At 35.9% G+C, this 19,866-nt stretch overlaps 1 protein-coding gene across 1 annotated transcript in view; it reads right to left on the reverse strand.

Annotated features, from left to right (window-relative positions):
- Positions 1-75: 75 nt before the first annotated feature.
- LOC121382898 overlaps positions 76-19,866 on the reverse strand; it is a 54,157-nt gene continuing 34,366 nt past the window's right edge. Inside the window, exons 17-19 of the mRNA XM_041512580.1 lie at positions 3,234-3,348; positions 2,092-2,279; positions 76-224 (exon numbers count right to left, since the gene is read on the reverse strand). Coding sequence (XP_041368514.1) covers positions 76-224; positions 2,092-2,279; positions 3,234-3,348 — 452 coding nt within the window. The remainder of the gene's footprint in view (positions 225-2,091; positions 2,280-3,233; positions 3,349-19,866) is intronic.

A 19,866-nucleotide genomic window follows, 5' to 3' on the forward strand; every position in this document is an offset into this window, starting at 1 on the left:
CCCTATTACTACTAATAGTATCGCTACGACTACCACTATATGTACTACTACTAGTACTAGTAATACAACCGGTAATCATGCTGCTGATGATGGCAACAGAAGACACTTACTGCTGATACATTTATATCCGCCAAATCCGTTCTCACGGGTGCACGTGACAGATTTCCTCTCGGAGTTTCGTTCACACATGTCAGGATAACACGCTGTCAGGTGTGAAAATTTCACTGAAATGTAATGTGATTATGACATTAGGCCTGTAAATAATATACCACCTAATCAAATCCCATGGACTACAATAGTAAGGTGTGGCTAAAACTGCTACACCCAGTTTTTCAATGAGCATACAGCATGTATATAAATACTGTCGCTTTCACACTTAAAGAAAATTATAAAAAATGGGAGATGGCACTAAGCTGCCAGTTTCAGACAAAGTGAAATGTCTTTCACCTGGTGAATGCAACTAGGCGATCAATATTGAAACTGAAAACGAAAATAGATACTCTCGACCATATATCTGCCTTAGGTAGAAACCTAGCCAGTGTATCGCAATAGTCTTGCTAATAGTAAATACCATATAATATTATTACCACAAACGTATAAATGGTAATTACTGAAAATATAGCCTCAGGTGCATATAATTATGAAACCGTGTAACTACGTTAAAATTAAGCTATGCAAGTTAAAAGATTCGGGACAGAGTTCATTTGTTTATTCAGCATATTTCTCATAGATTGCAATATCATATTGTAGTAGAGTCAATATATGGTTTGACCCTAAAAAAATTGCTACAAAATGTTTTTTGGTGGTTTTAGGTTTGTTGAGTTGTACATAATAACATACAAAAAAATCTATTAAAATCAACCAATCAGAAAGTAGAAAAATTAGGTCAAATCCAATATGGCGGATATATCAACCTTTTGGGCTTTTTATCTCGGACATGGTGCACCAAAACCCCATTACATGTATTATTCGTGACTAAGAAAGTGACTTTGAGGATTCTAAAAAACATGTCTATGATCTTGCAGTCACGTCATATGATATATGGTTGATAAAACATCCAATATTCAAAAACTAATGACCTTAAAGTTGACTGAATTCTATCTGAAAGATATTATTTGCAATGGCAAAATATCAATTTCTAATGCCATTTTGAACAATGCTTCATTGCGAAAATAATGAACGTGAGGTCATAATAACCTGTGACATGTAATCCACATACTAGCATTCTTGTTCATCCATAAAATGGTTATGCGGGTTGTCACATGACTCAAGTTGGTATGACCCGCAAGCAGCTATGCATAGTAGTCCATATCCCCTGCAACTGTAACGGGGTGTTCTACAGGCAGTTGAGCAGTTGCATGGACCACCTTCAGTAGATTGTCAGGGGCAGCATTCTGCATTAAATGATTGTCTTCAGCTTTCCATTCCCAGTTTACAGGATTCATGTTACCTTCCTTTCTAATACATACCATGATCTGGTAGTAAACTGAGACAGTGGAATTTGGTTGAAGATGTAGTTGGGGGAAGATGTTCAGGTGTAACGAACAATTCTGCTGCATCCACTTGTTATTGAAAATGTTATAGTGCAAGGTGGCAAGGGAATCTGTAGATCCCCCCTCCCCCCTCAAACAGGATAACCATAGCTTGGCTTCCCAAGTTCTCCATCATGTCACTCGTCTGGCCAGATAAACTGGGATGTACAGGACAGAATCACCTTTAACAGGTTTTTGGAAAGCAGACATCAGAGGGTTTTGGCTTTGTCGATCCTTTTGAATGAGTATGTGTATGCAGGCTTTCCTATCATTTTGTTGATGATTTTCTTTCCAAGACTCTTAAGTCATGCACATTCACATCATCATTTCCCACAACACCATATAATATGTTTCTTAAAGTTGGGTCTGTGGAGAATGGCGTACAGGGAACCATTTTTAAACTTAATTTCTCTAGGTCAGACAAATCTCTCTTGATTCTTGCTTCAGTCGATTGTTTGTGTTGTTCCCTTGTGGTGTATGACCAACTGTTAAAATCCAGCATTGCATCATTGTATTCTGCAGAATACATTGGGGGAAGACATTGTTGTCCATAATGCACGTTGTTCTTCTGTCATTCCACTTCCTCTTGTCAGGCCGTCAGTACTCTTTAGAGGTCGCATCAGTGTCTGCTTTATCACCAGGTCTGATCCAAGGCCAGCCCAGAAGTGATCACTGCTTCGAATAATGTTGAACGCTTGTTCAAACTTCTTGAAAACAAGAGGATGGGTTGTCTTAAGCTCGTTCATACTTTGTAAATAGAGGTAATCAGATTTTAGATATTTGAAATGCGCAGCTGCGGCATAAATTGGCAGACAATCAGATACAGCTTGCAGGTGCGTTATCCATGACCCCTTGCGATCAGCCTTGACCAACGTTCTAGCAATCTATGTCATTCTTTGGTAACCAAACCATAAATGACTGGTTGTCGACCAAGCAGAAAGTTCGGTCTTCCTTTTGTCCATTTCTGTTTAGATTTTGGCTATCATTTTAGATATGCTTATGAATTCCAAAGTCAATTACACCCGCCAACGAAGAAGTGTACATTTCCTCGGACTAATTTACGAGTGATGCAAACACAGGATCATTATCCATCATGTCTGATATAATCATGCGATTAAGACATTCGTCCACAAAAACAAATTACCACGGAATGATCCTTGGAATGATTTTCCTGTCAGCATTATGTATGACAGCATTTTCACCATAAATAACTTTTAGAATGTTTTTGAGTCCTGCGCCTTCCACCAGTGTACCAATTGCTCCAAGTACATTCATGGATGTGTGACAACTGCTGAGCATCAAAACAATTGTTTTCAAGTGACTATTCTTTGATGCATTGCTGATAATTTCAGATGCCTTCCAATATGAAGGTTGGTCAAATGCTGTTATTGGGAATACGTGGTGCTTCAAAGAAAGATTAAAAAGGTAATCCAATGTGGATGGAATACACGTCTTGTCTTCAAAGTATATGTCTATCATGGGCAAGAACACAACAGAAGACTGACTAGGATGAACATAACCTGCCAATTTGGAGTCAGCTTGTGGAAATTGAACAGTTTCCATAAAAATATCTACTCGCCTATCATAATCACTGAGTTTGAGAAGTTCTTGAAATTTGACATTACAGCAGACAAGAGTTAGCTAAACGGTAGTCTATTATCTTGATCTTTGTCTTTCCTGTTATGTTTAAATCTGACAGACGTTTTTCTTGGTACAATACGATTTGTCTTCTTTCCTGGTGTTAGTGTGGCAATCATACCCAACCCATGAAATGGCCTCTTTCCATATATTGTGAGGAAGTTGTGGTCAATCTGGTCTGCAGCGAATAACAATGTTGTGTCTAACAGGTCATTATCCTTGCCTAGAACATCTGGGGCAACAGAATTAGCGGCATTCTTTTCAAACCGGTGCACTTTACTATAGGAGATAAACCCCATTTCAAAAAGAGTGTCTATAAGGAATCTAGATTGACATAAATGGTACATCTGGGCAGCAAGTCTCATCTGTAATGGCACCACTACAGCACTTGGCCTAACAGCTTGAATAATTGACTGACCAATCGCTGCCACTTTTCTCCGAGTATCTTTTCCAACAAATAGCAAATCCAGCATCGTATGAAAGGTGTCTAGACTTAATTGCAAAGCAGAATCCAGTTGCAGCATACGACTATCTGGATACTGGTCAGTAACAGAAGCAACATTAGTTTCAAGTATATTGAGATTCCGCATCACCTTCCTTAGCACTTTGGAAGTAAGACTGAAGTATCTGTGCAGTTTTCTCTGTCATAGTCACTAAGTCATGAAGGCCTTCCCCTCCTGCTATGCTTTAGTGTGTCCTTAAGGTAGTAATGTTTATATGGAAGAGAATCTTTAGAGCATAAAAATGGTTTCATTTTACACATCGGGTAAAAAATTTTTAATTGTTCCTCATCATTACCCTCTAAGTAGAAACACATCTTGAGAAAGGCTTGCATCTGGTTTTGCATTTATGATTAGACACATTTCTTTTTTGATTAGTATATACATATTTAAAAAAAATAAAAATAATATATAACAGCAACACATATATAGTAATAATATTGTCTGAAATGTGTCATTGGAACTAATATTTTATAGTTTGCACTTTTAAATGTGATATAAACAGAATAAGAAATAGTTAATTGGCAGCCATATTGAATTGTGACTTTACCTGGCCATTGGAGGTCATTGCCAGGTTGGACCTATACCAACTGCATGCAAAGTGGCATGTTAGTATCACATTTTGCACTTTTATACTATGAATGTTACTTAGCCATTTACTAAGTATATATGCATTTTCCATATACTGTCAATGTATACATGTAGGTTGGCAGCCATTTTTTTCTCTATTGCCATTCAAATGAAATTTAGGTATGTTTTTATTATATTGGGTCTCCTTAATACCCTAATACATCTCAAATTAGTAGTTTGCTTTTATCACTAAATTGCCATGGGATTACATAAGTAGCCAAAGTAAATGGTCCCTATCGCATCCATGAACCATAGTGGCCATTTTGAATTTTTGAATTATTAAGTCACTGACGTAATAGAAAGATTATGCATTTACAATATAGAATCATTACTTGAAAACTAAATGAGTTTTACTTATTTGTTAAACATTTGGCTGGTCTAAATAGTCATTTAATTAAATTTGATTTAATTTTACTGAGTACGAAATCAGAAACGGCCATCTTGGATTTGACCCAGTTTTAACAGCTTTTTGTTAGTCAGATTTTGATAGATTTTTGACATGTTATTCCCTATGTCCAAAAGTACCAGAAACAATTAAAAAACCTTTTGTAGCAATATGTTGGGGGTTAAGGTGTTTTTTCTCACATATTGACTCTACTATTGGTAATCAGATGATTTTTATTGGAGTGCTTATGCTATACGAATACACATATTTCTTCAAACGTCCTCAGCTTTACCTGACTTGTTAAGGGGCTGTTGATTTTGGATTGTATGTAGCAAACTAGATCGATTCCCCTTGGGGGGGTGGGGGGGGGTGGTGGGGTGGGGGAAGGTGGGGCAATTTGGGCTATTTATTGTTCCAGCCAGTATATCAAAGCCCGTGGTATGTGCTGTCATATATGTGGAATGTTGCATATAAAAAATCCCTTGCTACTAGTGAATAGACGTAGCGTGTTTCTGTTTGACATCCAATAGCTGATGATTAATAGAGTAAATGTGCTTTAGTGGTGTCATTAAGCGAAAGAAACTTTATGTTTAGATGTGACCAAGTGGCAGCGGTGCTGAAGTAGTTGGAACATGAAACACAGGTTTAGCTTGTATGGATTGCTGATGACATGTAACAATTACTTAAGCCATGTTGGTCCTTCTTTCATTGATTTGAATCTTGAACAAATAAGATATTGTCATCTGGTGTGGCTGCGTATTTGCTATATGTGGTATTCACATTCTGCGAGTCATTATTATTACAGATATAACATTTCTGCACACGATACGATTCTCGATACACGCACCACTGTATTGATACTTGACAAAATCAAAACGACTTTTCTCATTGCATTAAACAAAAAAATGTTTGACCCTTTTTTGTTTTAAACATCTGTCTGCAAAATATGAATCGTCTCTGTGGCGCTTTTTCAAGTTTTTGGTCTATTAGTATTACGAAAAAGATGCAAGAAAAATGTTCTTTGAAAAATGGAGAAAAAAAAAGAAGGAAGATAGCATTTTGTACACAATGTTTCGTCAAAATTATATGTAGCAGAATGTGTATATAGTGTTTATAAATCACAAAGTTAGGTTTTAACATTTTATTGTCATAAACTATTATAAACATAACAAACACCAAAATTAGGTTTTTCACACTTTTATTGTCATAAAATATTATAAACTGATTTTAAATACATGTCTAAATGTAATTCAAACTCAGTATCCAAGCTGAAGTTTTAAGTTATTTATTCTTCTGTTTTCTTCTCGGTCTGGCTATGATATTGTTTTATGTATTATTGAGATAAAAGCTGAGTGTGTCTCAATCTACAGGTGTCTTACTAGTTGTTCCAGCTTGACTTTTGATAAAAGAGTCTTTATTTTATTTCAAACACCTAAACCGCTTCATTCTACTGCTGTTTGTGATACAAGTCATTGGTGATCTTGTTTTCCTAAAAGTTACTGCACAGTGTTTGCACAGTTCTGCACCAGGCTAACCTTTGTCCCAGAGATAAGGTATGGACTTAATTATATATTAGGTTATGTGTATTTATTATTATTTATGATATTTGTAATATACTAATATTACAAAAGAGTGTATGAAATTGAATATGTATCAAATGATGTGTATTTATGTTTTTTATGGTGATATACGCACATCATGTTATGTTGTGTTAGTAATATTTTATTAAAATATTAACTAAATGTTATGCTGTATTTATTTAACTCTGTATCTATCCACTTGCTCAAATAACGTTATGGTGGCTAAATGAGATTTCCAAGATGGCCGCCATGAAAAACCTATTAGTGTCAATATCTCAGGACTCATGCTACCTAGGAGCGATTTTTTTTGGGTCTAACCTAACATATTTATGGGCAAGGAATGCAGTTGTGTTATTACAAATATTACTAGGTAGATTTTTTATATAAAAGGAAGGAAATATAAAGAAATACTATTGAGGAAAACAAAAGTCTACTTTACAGTTAGCAGCTTCTAGCTTAATATCGTGTGTTTTAGATAGTCTTTAAGAAGAAAAGAAAACAATGTTGTATTTAACGAAGAACAAAAAAAACACAAAAAAAACCCACACTATGACATCGGACATATGGGTAAAGACCACATAAATAATTAAATGGGCGACCCTTTTCCATATGCAATCAATTAATTCATGAGAACATACATGAAAATAGATAATATATTGTGGTTACGGCATAGATAAACCCAATTAAAAACTGCCATATAGAAATATAATTCAAGATGCTTTGCTGATTTCGTACGCCACATCACAGGTATGGAGTTTCTATTGAAACTTTAATTTTCACAGTAACAAATACGTGTTAGTACACGTCGGTGCATGCACATCTATTTCCATATCCCCTCAAACTTGAAACAACCTATAATGGTTCACTTCCATTCTGTTAAAATGCCATTTGGTTGAACAATCAAATAAATAGTAGAAATGAACAAGTGAATCGTTAATCACCTGACTGTTACCTTCATTTGGACCAGTCCGCATTTTATTAACAGAATAACAAAGAAAAATATAACAATAACAATTTATAAAACTATTAGAATACATTACATTTTAATGAACAGTTTAGTCAATTTAATACTTGAGGAGTCGTTTGAAAGTTTGAATGTGAATGTTTGCTTAACGTTAATGTTATCCGAGTTTAATAGTAATATGAAATAATATAGTACCGCAATATACGTCGCTTAATGTCATTATTAATCCGTCCTAAGACATTTTAAACAAATGCAAACCAAATAAGAGACATTTCATTTTATGTATTAGTTAATGCAATTAAATTATTCACCTCTTTTATTATTAGCAGTAAACAGCCCCAAACGAAATAGAAGTTTGATTGTGCCATTTCAAAGAAATCCATGTATTAAGCATCCAAATGTGCCGAATAAAAATTGTACCCGAATTGATCATTATTACACAGATCTTATCTTTTAGAACAATTGTTATCGAGACGTAGACGTAATGGGATGATACCCACTTAACTTAATGCATTCCTTGGGGCCAACAGGTGGAAAAAGCTGTCTTTATCAAACATCCATCCCCACCAATCTAGAGTGGGTGCATTTTGTCAACTGTTCACTGATGAGACATATTTCAATTTGGTAGTCAACCTGGTTTGAATGCTGCAGTTAGGGCATCCTGGTGTGAAAAATGAAATAGTTTCAATTATCTACCCCTTGCTTCGCTGACAATTATCATATCGCATAACTTACCATCCAAGATAACTGCCAAGCATTTCAATAGCGGGAGATTAGGACCATCTGTATCTGGTTGTGTGTAAGGTTTGAGCGAAAGGAGGTACAGACACAGGTCATACCAGAGTGGCGGATAAAAACATCAAATTCTGGGAGCAACATACATGCTGATTAAATTGTTTGCTTCGAAAATAGAGGTTTCTTTTCATTTGTTTAATAACTTTGTGTACATGTGCGCGCGCGTGCGTGTGTGTATAATCATGTATTTAAAGCCTGTACAAAAATAAAATTTATCGCAGCCTCCACAGGAAGATAATAAATTAATCATTTATTAATTGTCCTGCACTGCCTGTGTGGCGCGAGGTAACCCAGTGTCAAAGCGCTCGCTTGGTGTGCGGTCGGTGTGAGATCGATCTCCTTCGGTTGGCCCAATGGGCTGTTTCTCGTCCCAGTCAGTGCACCACAACTGGTATACCAAAAGCCAAGGTACGCGCCATGCTGTCTGCGGGATGGCGCATATAACAAGATCCCGTGCTGCTAATGGAAAAAAGGTAGCGGGTTTCCTCTCTAAGACTACATGTATATGTCAAAATTACCAACTGTTTGCCATCCCATAGCCGATGATTAAGAAATGAATGTGTTCTAGTGGTGTTGTTAAATGAAACAAACGGTCTGACATTAGAAAAGTTCGTTCTCACGTTGTTACAATTTGTAACTGTTTACTTTACCTACCGGCCTCGGTGGCGTCGTGGTTAGGCCATCGGTCAACAGGCTGGTAGGTACTGGGTTCGGATCCCAGTCGAGGCATGGGATTTTTAATCCAGATACCGACTCCAAACCCTGAGTGAGTGCTCCGCAAGGCTCAATGGGTAGGTGTAAACACTTGCACCGACCAGTGATCCATAACTGGTTCAACAAAGGCCATGGTTTGTGCTATCCTGCATGTGGGAAGCGCAAATAAAATATCCCTTGCTGCTAATCGGAAGGAGTAGCCCATGAAGTTTCCTCTCAAAATCTGTGTGGTCCTTAACCATATGTCTGACGCCATATAACCGTAAATAAAATGTGTTGAGTGCGTCGTTAAATAAAACATTTCTTTCTTTCTGTTTACTTTACCATACAAATAAGAAAGTAATCGTTTAAAGGTCTCCAAATGCAGCGACAATTAGAGGTTCTTTAATCTACCTTCATGTTCTGATATTGTCTTCTGAAAGTAGCACAGCTATTGCGATGATCTAATATGGCTTGTGCGTTGTTATAGGCTATTCATTATCAACATGGTTGGTAGACATCAGCTTAGAGCCGTGATTGTTAGTTTTCATATGCAGGCTAAGTTTGTTTGTAGCTAATACTAGTTACGACAACATGCTTAACAGATCAGAACAACTTTATTACGCTCAGGCCGTTACACAACGGCATATGAGGAACATAATACATAAACTGTAGTGACAAGATAGGGGTTACGGGAGAGTAGAACAATGGTATTAATACAGATGCAGTACAGTAATAGAGACAATAGTATACTACAAGTACAATAGAATAATAAAGGCAATAATAAAATACAATTAGAATAAAGTAATGTCACATTATTGTAATTACTACCAAAATGTGCTAATCAGACGTGTACACATGTATATATATATACTTGGGTAGTGATAGACATTGTAAATAATTATAGGCCAATGTTCTTTTAGGCTTTACTGCCTTTATCAACAATTTCTTTTATTAATTTACATAATTTGTTGAGAACACCTAATTTGCTATTCGTCATTAGTTGTTTAAATTTCAACATACTTGGTTTATTATAATAATATGGCTTAAGCAAATGTTTACGGGAGTTAGTAAAATAAGTAAATAAATAGTGAAATTCGTCTCCAATGTCATTATTGCTACATAATGTGCACGTTCGATCTTCTTCTGGGGTGTTGTTCCAGCGTCCTATTTCGATTGGTAAGTAGTGGTTAGATGTTCTAAATTTGAGTAAAATACCCAAAATGTTTGTGGTAAAAATAAGATGTTTTTAAATATAGTGTACGTTTTACCTCTTGATGATAAAGCTATGTTACTATTTCATTGTTGTAAATAGTGGTCGTTTTGTCTTAATTTTACTTGCTTAAAAAATATTTTTATGGATGAAAAGGTCCGTGACATCCACACATTTGTCATGCCTAGCTGGTTAAATATATCTTATTCCATTTTTATCCATTTATAGCTATATCCATTTACAGAAGAGTCGTGTAACATTAATTCATGCAGTAAAAACGATGATTTTGTTTGTTTACCAAATACGGTACGGGCCCAAAAAGTTATAATTCTTTGTTGAATAATTAATTTAAGAGGGTCTTCTTCCTAGTTCTCCATATAACATGAAGAGCGGGGTTCCTTTTTTTACAGGTAGGATGTGTCTTAAGAATTTTATATGAATATTTTCAATGATATCGATGTTTTCGTAACCCCACATTTCGCATCCGTATAAGAGATAATGGCGAATGAAGACTTCCTGGTGTGTCTGTATATCAATAGCTGAAGTTTACCAGACGGGAGAGCATTTAAGCTATTTTTGAGCGAGGTGTGGCTCAGTGGTAAAGTGCTCGCCTGCGGTGTGAACTTTCATAGGATCGCTCGCTGTCAGTCAGGGTTTTCCCACATAGCATCCTGTACCCCACGAGCAGTACATTCTACACCGTGGTATCTGCTGTCCTGTCTATGGGAAACTGCATATAATAAAAGATCCCTTGATGCTTTATCGTTAAGATTAACCTATATGGCGACAGAGGGTTTCTTCTCTTTCTCCTAATTTCAATATAACCATATGTTAGCATTCCTTTCCTTTTTAAAAGACATATATATATATATATATATATATATATATATATTTGTAAAACAACTATCCATTAAAATATATATGTTTTTTAAGAGATAATCCCATACTCGACTCTACCTGTGCAGCAGACCAAATCGATATATACTCTTCCAAAATGTAGGGGAACCTGAACTATTAATATCAATTATTAGACCACAGACATCCTAGTAAAGAACGTTCAGGTCTGTTTATCAACACACCTATACACATTCCATAGTTTGCACATGCATCACGCAGTTGCCCCGTACACGTGCGTGGGGTGTCATTCTTGATTTTGACAATTTCCAGGAAGGTCCATTAATCACTGTGGAAGGTTTCTGTCAATCTTTTTCATTCTGTTGATCATACAGTTGTTATTGTTTTGTTTTTAGTCATTTTTATTGTTTGAATTTGCGATTTACTGATAAAAAAACGTCAACATTCAAATTTCGCTTCTGACCCCAATCGTTTTTCAAAATCTTTGGTGGTCATAACACCTACTGTAATACTGAGCTACAGGTTGTAATGTTTGCCCAATTAATTCACTATTATCATATAACCATTCCCCACAGCTAATATACCTTACAATTTTGGCAATTGTAAATTCTTATTAGAGTTCCCCTACTTTTTTGAAGAGTATATATTGTTTGTAACAATTCATGGCATTTATGAAGGCAATCTATATCTAGAAAATTCTTCACGAGAACTCGTACGTTTGTTTCCGTTAGATGCCATTTATGTGACGAGTTGTTCAAAATGTATCTAACAAACGAAAGCGACTTCTAATTGTATCTAACGGAAACAAACGTATTCTCTTTCTAAATCAGATCTAAACGTATGTTCCAACTACAAGTTATCCTGCACATGTTTGCAGTTAACTTAAGCGTTAAAGATTTCTAGAAAATTAAACTTACTAATAATAATAAAGATTATCACAATGAAATATCAGATAATCCGATTTAATTAAATCCAACTAGTGGTTTGTTAAATGGGAATAACGTCTAGATAATAATATTAATTATGCAACATTGAGAGTAGTCTCCTCTTTTTGACATTAGATGTTTAAGGTCTCACTACACAGATCACTTCCGGGCGACAGTTCATTCATCACGGTCCACTATAGTTCCTAATTGGGACACATGTTATGGGTCACATATTCACTTCTAGCAAATGGTGAAGAATTAAAACAATATGTATGTTTAATGGTAAGCCTTCTGGCTGTATTTTGCCCATGTTATTTTGTAATATTGTGCATCGACCTTTTGGGACATGGGTATATAGCGCAAGTGACAGCCGGAGTGAATCGGTTAATGAACCACCTATTCGGACCGGTACTACAGCCAGATGCGGTCATATAGCAAAAAACTGAGACGGAAATGTTCTCAATTTTGGAGTGAAAATAAATGCTTATATAATGTATGTTTGCAATGGTGTATGTTATTGGTGCCAACGAGAACCCGTTCTATGGGCAATCTTCGCTTGAAGTTGGGCAGTTTAACATGGGGTTCAATGGCAGATGACATCTGTGTAGTGAGACCTAAGTTTCCACTGAGAGCTCTGTTGCCAGTTTACGCCATTGGTGGCTTTTAAAATCCACATTTGTAAATCAAAAGATTCACCTATATAAAATAGTAATAATAAATAATGTATACATTATTTTGGGCTTGCTTCGGTCTGTTACTGTCATGTGTTTAGTTGGTATTTTATAATTAATACACATAACCCCAAGGTAAAGAAAAATGTTGTTTTGTCTTTGTTCTTTTTGTAACCTAAAAGTCTATTATGTTTGTAAACTACATTTGGAAATACATATTTTCTCGCCTTCTGTTGTCTCTCTAGCTGGATATATCTTCTTTGTTATTTAATTTATGCTGATATAGTTTCATATGCATCCAACTCTAATTACACAATTATGTACACTATGCTTATAGTGTGTGTTTATCTGTTTTTATTAACTGTTGATGTTGATGAATGCAATTTGTACACATTTTATTACGGCTTCAGGGTCCCAGACGTGGGTCCGTGCTTGTAAAACATTTAGGGTCCAGACGCAATCTTTAATGACGTCACACGCATACAGTTTGTATGGCGTTGTCATGACATTACTGTCTCTGACTCTGAGTCTCGAGTCTAGACACTAAACGTTTTATAAGCCGGATCTCTCTCTCTCTCTCTCTCTCTCTCTCTCTCTCTCTCTCTCTCTCTCTCTCTCTCTCTCTCTCTCTCTCTCTCTCTCTCTCTCTCTCTCTCTCTCTCTCTCTCTCTCTCTCTGTATGTATGCATCTCAAAGCAGCCAGATTCAGATACATAGCATATTTATCCGATCGTACTTATTTCAATGGAAAGTAGGGCGCTGTGGCAGAGGATTACCCGGGTTCCATATTTATTCATAGTTTCATATTTACGGGTCATAGGTTGGTTGATAGGAACTCGCCCCCTACCAACTCGCCCCAGTGTTTGGTCAACTCGCCCGTGTTTGGTCAACTCGTCACAAACTTTACTATCCGTAAATAATTGTGACAAAATAAAAAATGGACGTTTACAACTTTGGTGTCATTTTATTTATCAATATTACAATGAAATTCTGCTATTACGACCACTTATTAAATGGTTTTATATTGGGGAGATCCTAATATCGGATAAATAATAATCTATTACAATGAACTGTCATGCCTATTTTAATGACGTTTGGGAGTTTGTCCCTTATTTCCTTAAAGAAAAGGCTTTATGACTCCCGATTGGTGTGCATATTCAACAATATTTAATTCACATTATTGCTTAAAATATTTGTATTTTAATTAATAAAATGGTAATGATATGAGTTGACTAAACTGTGGGGCGAGTTGACCTGCTCGTGGTTGGAATGACCACTTAAAGAAAACCACAACACCTTTTGTTTCGCGCTTTATATGCGGTACTCGTACATTCCATGCACATGAAACTGCTGCCTTAGCATTGACGGTGCATACGCATGTATACGCACGGTTAATGTGATTGAAAAACTAAAACCTATGTTTGCTTATTTTTGGCAGTTTAAACATTATGCACATTTTGAATAGCAATAAATCTTGCTTGCACTCGCTTCTCCCCCTACCCCGACCTTTATCTTATAAACATATATGACTCTAGATGTGCGGTATTTGCAATGTCTTGAACCTATAAAATAACAAATAAAATGTCACCCCGACCTGACTTTTGTAGAACAAAACATGGATAAAATACACATGTACATGCATAGAATTTACTACGATCTAAAGCTGGTCAGTTATTTCAGTTAGGTGACCAAACGGGAGGTCACTACCCACTGGACTACCAGTGGATCCGTGTTACGAACGTATTGCTGCTATGAAATAATTAACATATTTTAATTTAACTATATGTTTTAATTTTAAAATATGAAGACAAGAAATTTGATCACAAAGAAGGCGAACAATCTTTGGATTCAAACTTGGGGTTTGGGGCTAACTTGAAAACAAAAAAACGTCAAATGTTGTGCTTTATGTTTAAAATGGTAACATCATATTTCTAAAACGAACAGACATAGAAAACATTTTTTTTCACAAATATATACCGTCAGTGCAAGGGTGCAGGCTGGGCTATTCGAATTAACCCCTGCGCCTCATTGAGACTAAAACAATGTTTGTAGTGCAATATTAGGATGTTCATACTGGTGTCCAGGAATAATATAGAGAAAAGATTCCCCAGGTTCAGATCAAGCTGCGCCACTGCAGTTCCTTTTGTTTAACAACGCCACTAGAGCACACTGATTTATTAATCATCGGCTATTGGATGTTAAACATTTGGTAATAGTCTTAGAGAGGAAACCCTCTAAACTTGTTCATTAGTAGCAAGGGATCTTTTACATGCACCATCCCACAGACAGGATAGCACATACCACGGCTTTTAATATACCAGTCATGGAGTACTGGCTGGAACGAGAAATAGCACAATAGGCCCTCAGACGGGGATCGATCCCAAACCGACTGCGGATCAAGCGAGCATTTTACCACTGGGGTACGTCACGCCACACATGAAAAAGAACAAAACAAGAAATATATGTTAAAGTTTATTGCTGAAATTCAAATATTGTATGTATATGTATATACATATAAGTATGAAGGGCTGTTTATTTTTCGATGTGGATACATTAAAAATATAAACGGTATACTATAATTATAAAAAAATAATAATTATATTTATATCACGTCGGCGTCGGTATTATGCAAGTTTCTCAGAGCCACAAATCGAAGTTCATTCTAGTAGTGTGTGCTGATCTTTATTTAATAATTCATATTCAAGACAGCCGTTCATGCCTATATGGTTACAGCTTTCACGAGGCCAGTAGGAACAATATACAAAATGGGGCATAATCAATTCGCTGGCTGCTGGACGTGGTAGGCATATTTCAAATTGTGCCCTTGTATTCCTCTTAAGTCATTCAAATTAGGAGATAAGTAATATTGTTTGTAGAAGGCAGGAGGAGCTGCATTAATATCATGCATAACACATTCCTTAATTTACCCATTTTGAGTTAGTGAAGTTTAAATAAGTTTTGGTGTCAGACATTGACAGAAATCAAAGGTGGCAAACTAACAGAATCAGTGCCACATTCTATCAAAGGTATATGAGGGAACTTTGATCAACCAATTTTTTAAAACCTAGATTAACTAACTTACTTCTCTGATTAACCCTTTGTCTTCTGTAGGCACTTTAGTTTTGGTGATGGACGAAAACTATGTTTTGGTGTCGGATTGAACTAAAATGTCATAAATGTTAATCAGTATAATTTTAATGAACACGTTATACCACACCTTGATATACATATTATTAAAATACTTACTTTATCATTATACTTCAGTAGGAAATGAATGTCATGACTCTTAAAGGGACATTCCTGACTTTACAGACATTTTGACATGTTCCCGGTTAACAAGGCTTTTGATGAATAACACTGGATATTAATAACATTTTCATGTTTAGAATATTAATGTTTGTACACCATGTGTTTCTGGTATTCCTAATGAGTATAGTAGATTAAACAGGTTTTGTTTTACATGTACGAAATTATTGAAGGCAAAATCTAGTTTGAGCTGCTAATTTCAATTGTTGGGTCTGAAATATGACACATGATACTGCTTGACGTTCATGTATGCATGAATCACAGAACTGACACTCTGTGAACGGCGTAGCTCGAAACGGTGCATGCAACAGTGTGTAAAACAGTGGTTAATGGTACTTGCATGAACGTCAAAAATTCTCAAGTTCAAATTTCTATAATTCCAAATGTATAATTATTTCATTAATATAAACTCTGTGATGGGGTGGCGCCAGGCATGGGAGAAGGTGCTTGAACAGACTCATATGTATTATTATTATTAGTTTGTTTTCTTTTTGTGAGTTGGGTAAAAAGACAAGCCCCTCGGCACCCCCCGCCTCTGATCTGCCCCTGATATATACATATTCATTAAACACAACACAAAACTATTTATTAAAACAACCCACTATATTATATGATAATGCATAATAATAAATGGAAACAACTAAAACATTTTTTTTTAAATACCCCTCCCCCAACCCCCCCCCCCCCAAAAAAAAAACCCACCCAAAAAAAACCCCACTCGAAAACCAATAAAGGCAACAACAACAAAATACCCCACAACAATAAAACAATATGCTAAGTTAAGAGTATTTGTGTAGTAATAAAACATAACATATAATATTAAGAAAGAAAAGTATACAAAATGCATCTCAACTCTAGTGATGTGCAATGGAAATTAGATATGTTGTTTTTTGTTTTGAGGAGTAATCTTGTACCTTGTCTTTTTATATGCTGTAAAATATCACATCTGGTTTGCGTTGACATGCAAAGTGTATCTTCATTTGAGAACTATGTCTACATAGTACAACGTATCTCGTTTTCAAATGTAGAAGATTGAGAAGTGGTTGTCCATTATACAAACATGTACTGTTTTCCAGTGGTAGATTAAGAGTTGTGGCTATATTACCGCCAATACATTATTTTCCAATGTGGAAGACTGATACACATTATTCAATATATACTGTTTTTTAGTGGCAGGTTGAGAACTGGATTAGCATTATACAATATATAGAGAATACCACCCGAGAGGCCGTTAGATACTATTTATCGTACCGAACGAGTTATTTTAAGACGAACCAAACACGTGAAAACGAGTTGAATACGTTTTTAATGGAGTTGTAAGATAAATTATATCGTACGGACACGAATGTAGTATTCTATTTGTTACGTATTCTCGAAAACCAGATTTAAGATAAATTTAAACATCTTTTCCCTCTAAAAGCCAATGGTCCCACCGACGGGAATCGATCCTAATAATTTCGATCATGCTTTTTTCATTGGTTGATATGGCTATGACCAATTATAAACAGCGAATTGCATGTCTTTAATTTGCATATGTATTATTAGTGTGTTATCATAAATAATATATAGTGTTCTCACCAACTGGTGTGTAAGAAATATTGTTTTCCAGTGATAGATTAAGAAGTTGGTTTACATTTTACACTGTATGCTGTTTGTAGAGGTTGATTGAGAAGTGGGTCTACGTCATACATTGTAAGCTGTTTTCTGGTGGTTGATTGAGAAGTGGGTCTACATCATACATTGTAAGCTGTTTGTAGTGGTTGATTGAGAAGTGGGTCTACGTCATACATTGTAAGCTGTTTTCTGGTGGTTGATTGAGAAGTGGGTCTACGTCATACATTGTAAGCTGTTTTCTGGTGGTTGATTGAGAAGTGGGTCTACATCATACATTGTAAGCTGTTTGTAGTGGTTGATTGAGAAGTGGGTCTAGTGGGTCTACGTCATACATTGTAAGCTGTCATTTGTTTTCTGGTGGTAAGCTGTTTTATGGTAGTTGATTGAGAAGTGGGTCTACGTCATACATTGTAAGCTGTTTGATTAAGAAGTGGGTCTACGTCATACATTGTAAGCTGTTTTATGGTGGTTGTTTGAGAAGTGGGTCTACGTCATACATTGTAAGCTGTTTTCTGGTGGTTGATTGAGAAGTGGGTCTACGTCATACATTGTAAGCTGTTTTCTGGTGGTTGATTGAGAAGTGGGTCTACGTCATACATTGTAAGCTGTTTTCTGGTGGTTGATTGAGAAGTGGGTCTACGTCATACATTGTAAGCTGTTTTCTGGTGGTTGATTGAGAAGTGGGTCTACGTCATACATTGTAAGCTGTTTTCTGGTGGTTGATTGAGAAGTGGGTCTACGTCATACATTGTAAGCTGTCTACGTCATTTAAGCTGGTAGTGGTTGATTGAGAAGTGGGTCTACGTCATACATTGTAAGCTGTTTTCTGGTGGTTGTTTGAGAAGTGGGTCTACGTCATACATTGTAAGCTGTTTTCTGTGTGGTTGATTGAGAAGTGGGTCTACGTCATACATTGTAAGCTGTTTTCTGTTTTCTGGTGGTTGATTGAGAAGTGGGTCTACGTCATACATTGTAAGCTGTTTTCTGGTGGTTTGATTGAGAGCTGTGGGTCTACGTCATACATTGTAAGTTGCTGGGTCTACGTCATTTCTGAGAAGTGGGTCTACGTCATACATTGTAAGCTGTTTTCTGGGTTGATTGAGAAGTGGGTCTACATCATACATTGTAAGCTGTTTTTGGAGTTGATTGAGAAGTGGGTCTACGTCATACATTGTAAGCTGATTTCTGGTGTTTTATGGTAGTGGTTGATTGAGAAGTGGGTCTACGTCATACATCGTAAGCTGCTGTTTTACATTGTAAGTGGTTTAGAAGTGGGATTAAGAAGTCGGTCTAGCTGTTTTCTAGTGGTAGATTAAGAAGTCGGTCTACGGCATACATTGTAAGCTGTTTTCCAGTGGTTGATTGAAAAATGGGTCTACATCATACATTGTATGTTGTTGTCCAGTGGTAGATTAAGAAGTCGGTATACGTCATACATTGTAAGCTGTTTTTCAGTTGTTGATTGAGAAGTCGGTCTACGTCATACATTGTAAGCTGTTTTTTCAGTTGTTGATTGAGAAGTTGGTCTACGTCATACATTGTAACCTGTTTTTCAGTGGTTGATTGAGAAGTCGGTCTACGTCATACATTGTAAGCTGTTTTTCAGTGGTTGATTAAGAAGTTGGTCTACGTCATACATTGTATGCTGTTTTTCAGTGGTTGATTGAGAAGTTGGTCTACGTCATACATTGTATGCTGTTTTCCAGTGGTTGATTGAGATGTGGGTCCACTTGAAAACAGTATACAATGTATGTAGAACTGAGGAGCCCACAAAATGTTGTAAAAAATACATATTTATATTTAAGACAAGTAATATATATCTTAGTTAAAAACTTAAAATCAGGCTTAAGTCTTGTAGACAGACTGACATATCCATGATTATTGAACGATCCATTTGAATCAAATCCTATCATCGTCTGATATTATTACACTTCCAATTCACTAACACTGCCAATATATATGATATAACTACACGTAACGCACATGTTTATATAAAAATAATAATCTGATTGCATATATAATCCGATTACATGTTGTATGTAAACAAAAATGATCTATTTACAAACATAATTATACACAATAAAGTTCAATCTCTATAACAATTCAAAACCGCTGACCCTAGTTACCTGGTACTGTAAAATATGTTGACCATCACTGAATGAATGAATGAATGTTTAAGGGCACTCCAGCACAAAGATAGATATTGGCTATTAGGTGTCAAACGAGGGTAAGTACATTGGCCATTACTGTTTTACGTTTAGTTTACATGTTACAATTGTTCATTTAAGTGATGAATGTTTGCAAATCCAACGTGATTGTGGTCGTTCTGCTCTTTGTTGTGGCTCAGAATTTTTCTTATATGAAACAAAAAATTAAGTACTCCAAAAATGGGTCAGCGTATTTAATAAAAACTAAACTAAAACAAGCATTATATTTACAATAGGTAGGAATTATGTGGGTTTTGTTTTTATAAATCTGAACGACAAAACTGTATTCCTCGATCAAGACCGAATATCGAAAATTAGTCAAGGATAATGAAGTAAGTGTCATTTTGAGGATTCTTT

Source organism: Gigantopelta aegis, chromosome 10, assembly GCF_016097555.1.
Source record: "Gigantopelta aegis isolate Gae_Host chromosome 10, Gae_host_genome, whole genome shotgun sequence".
NCBI lineage: Eukaryota > Metazoa > Mollusca > Gastropoda > Neomphalida > Peltospiridae > Gigantopelta > Gigantopelta aegis.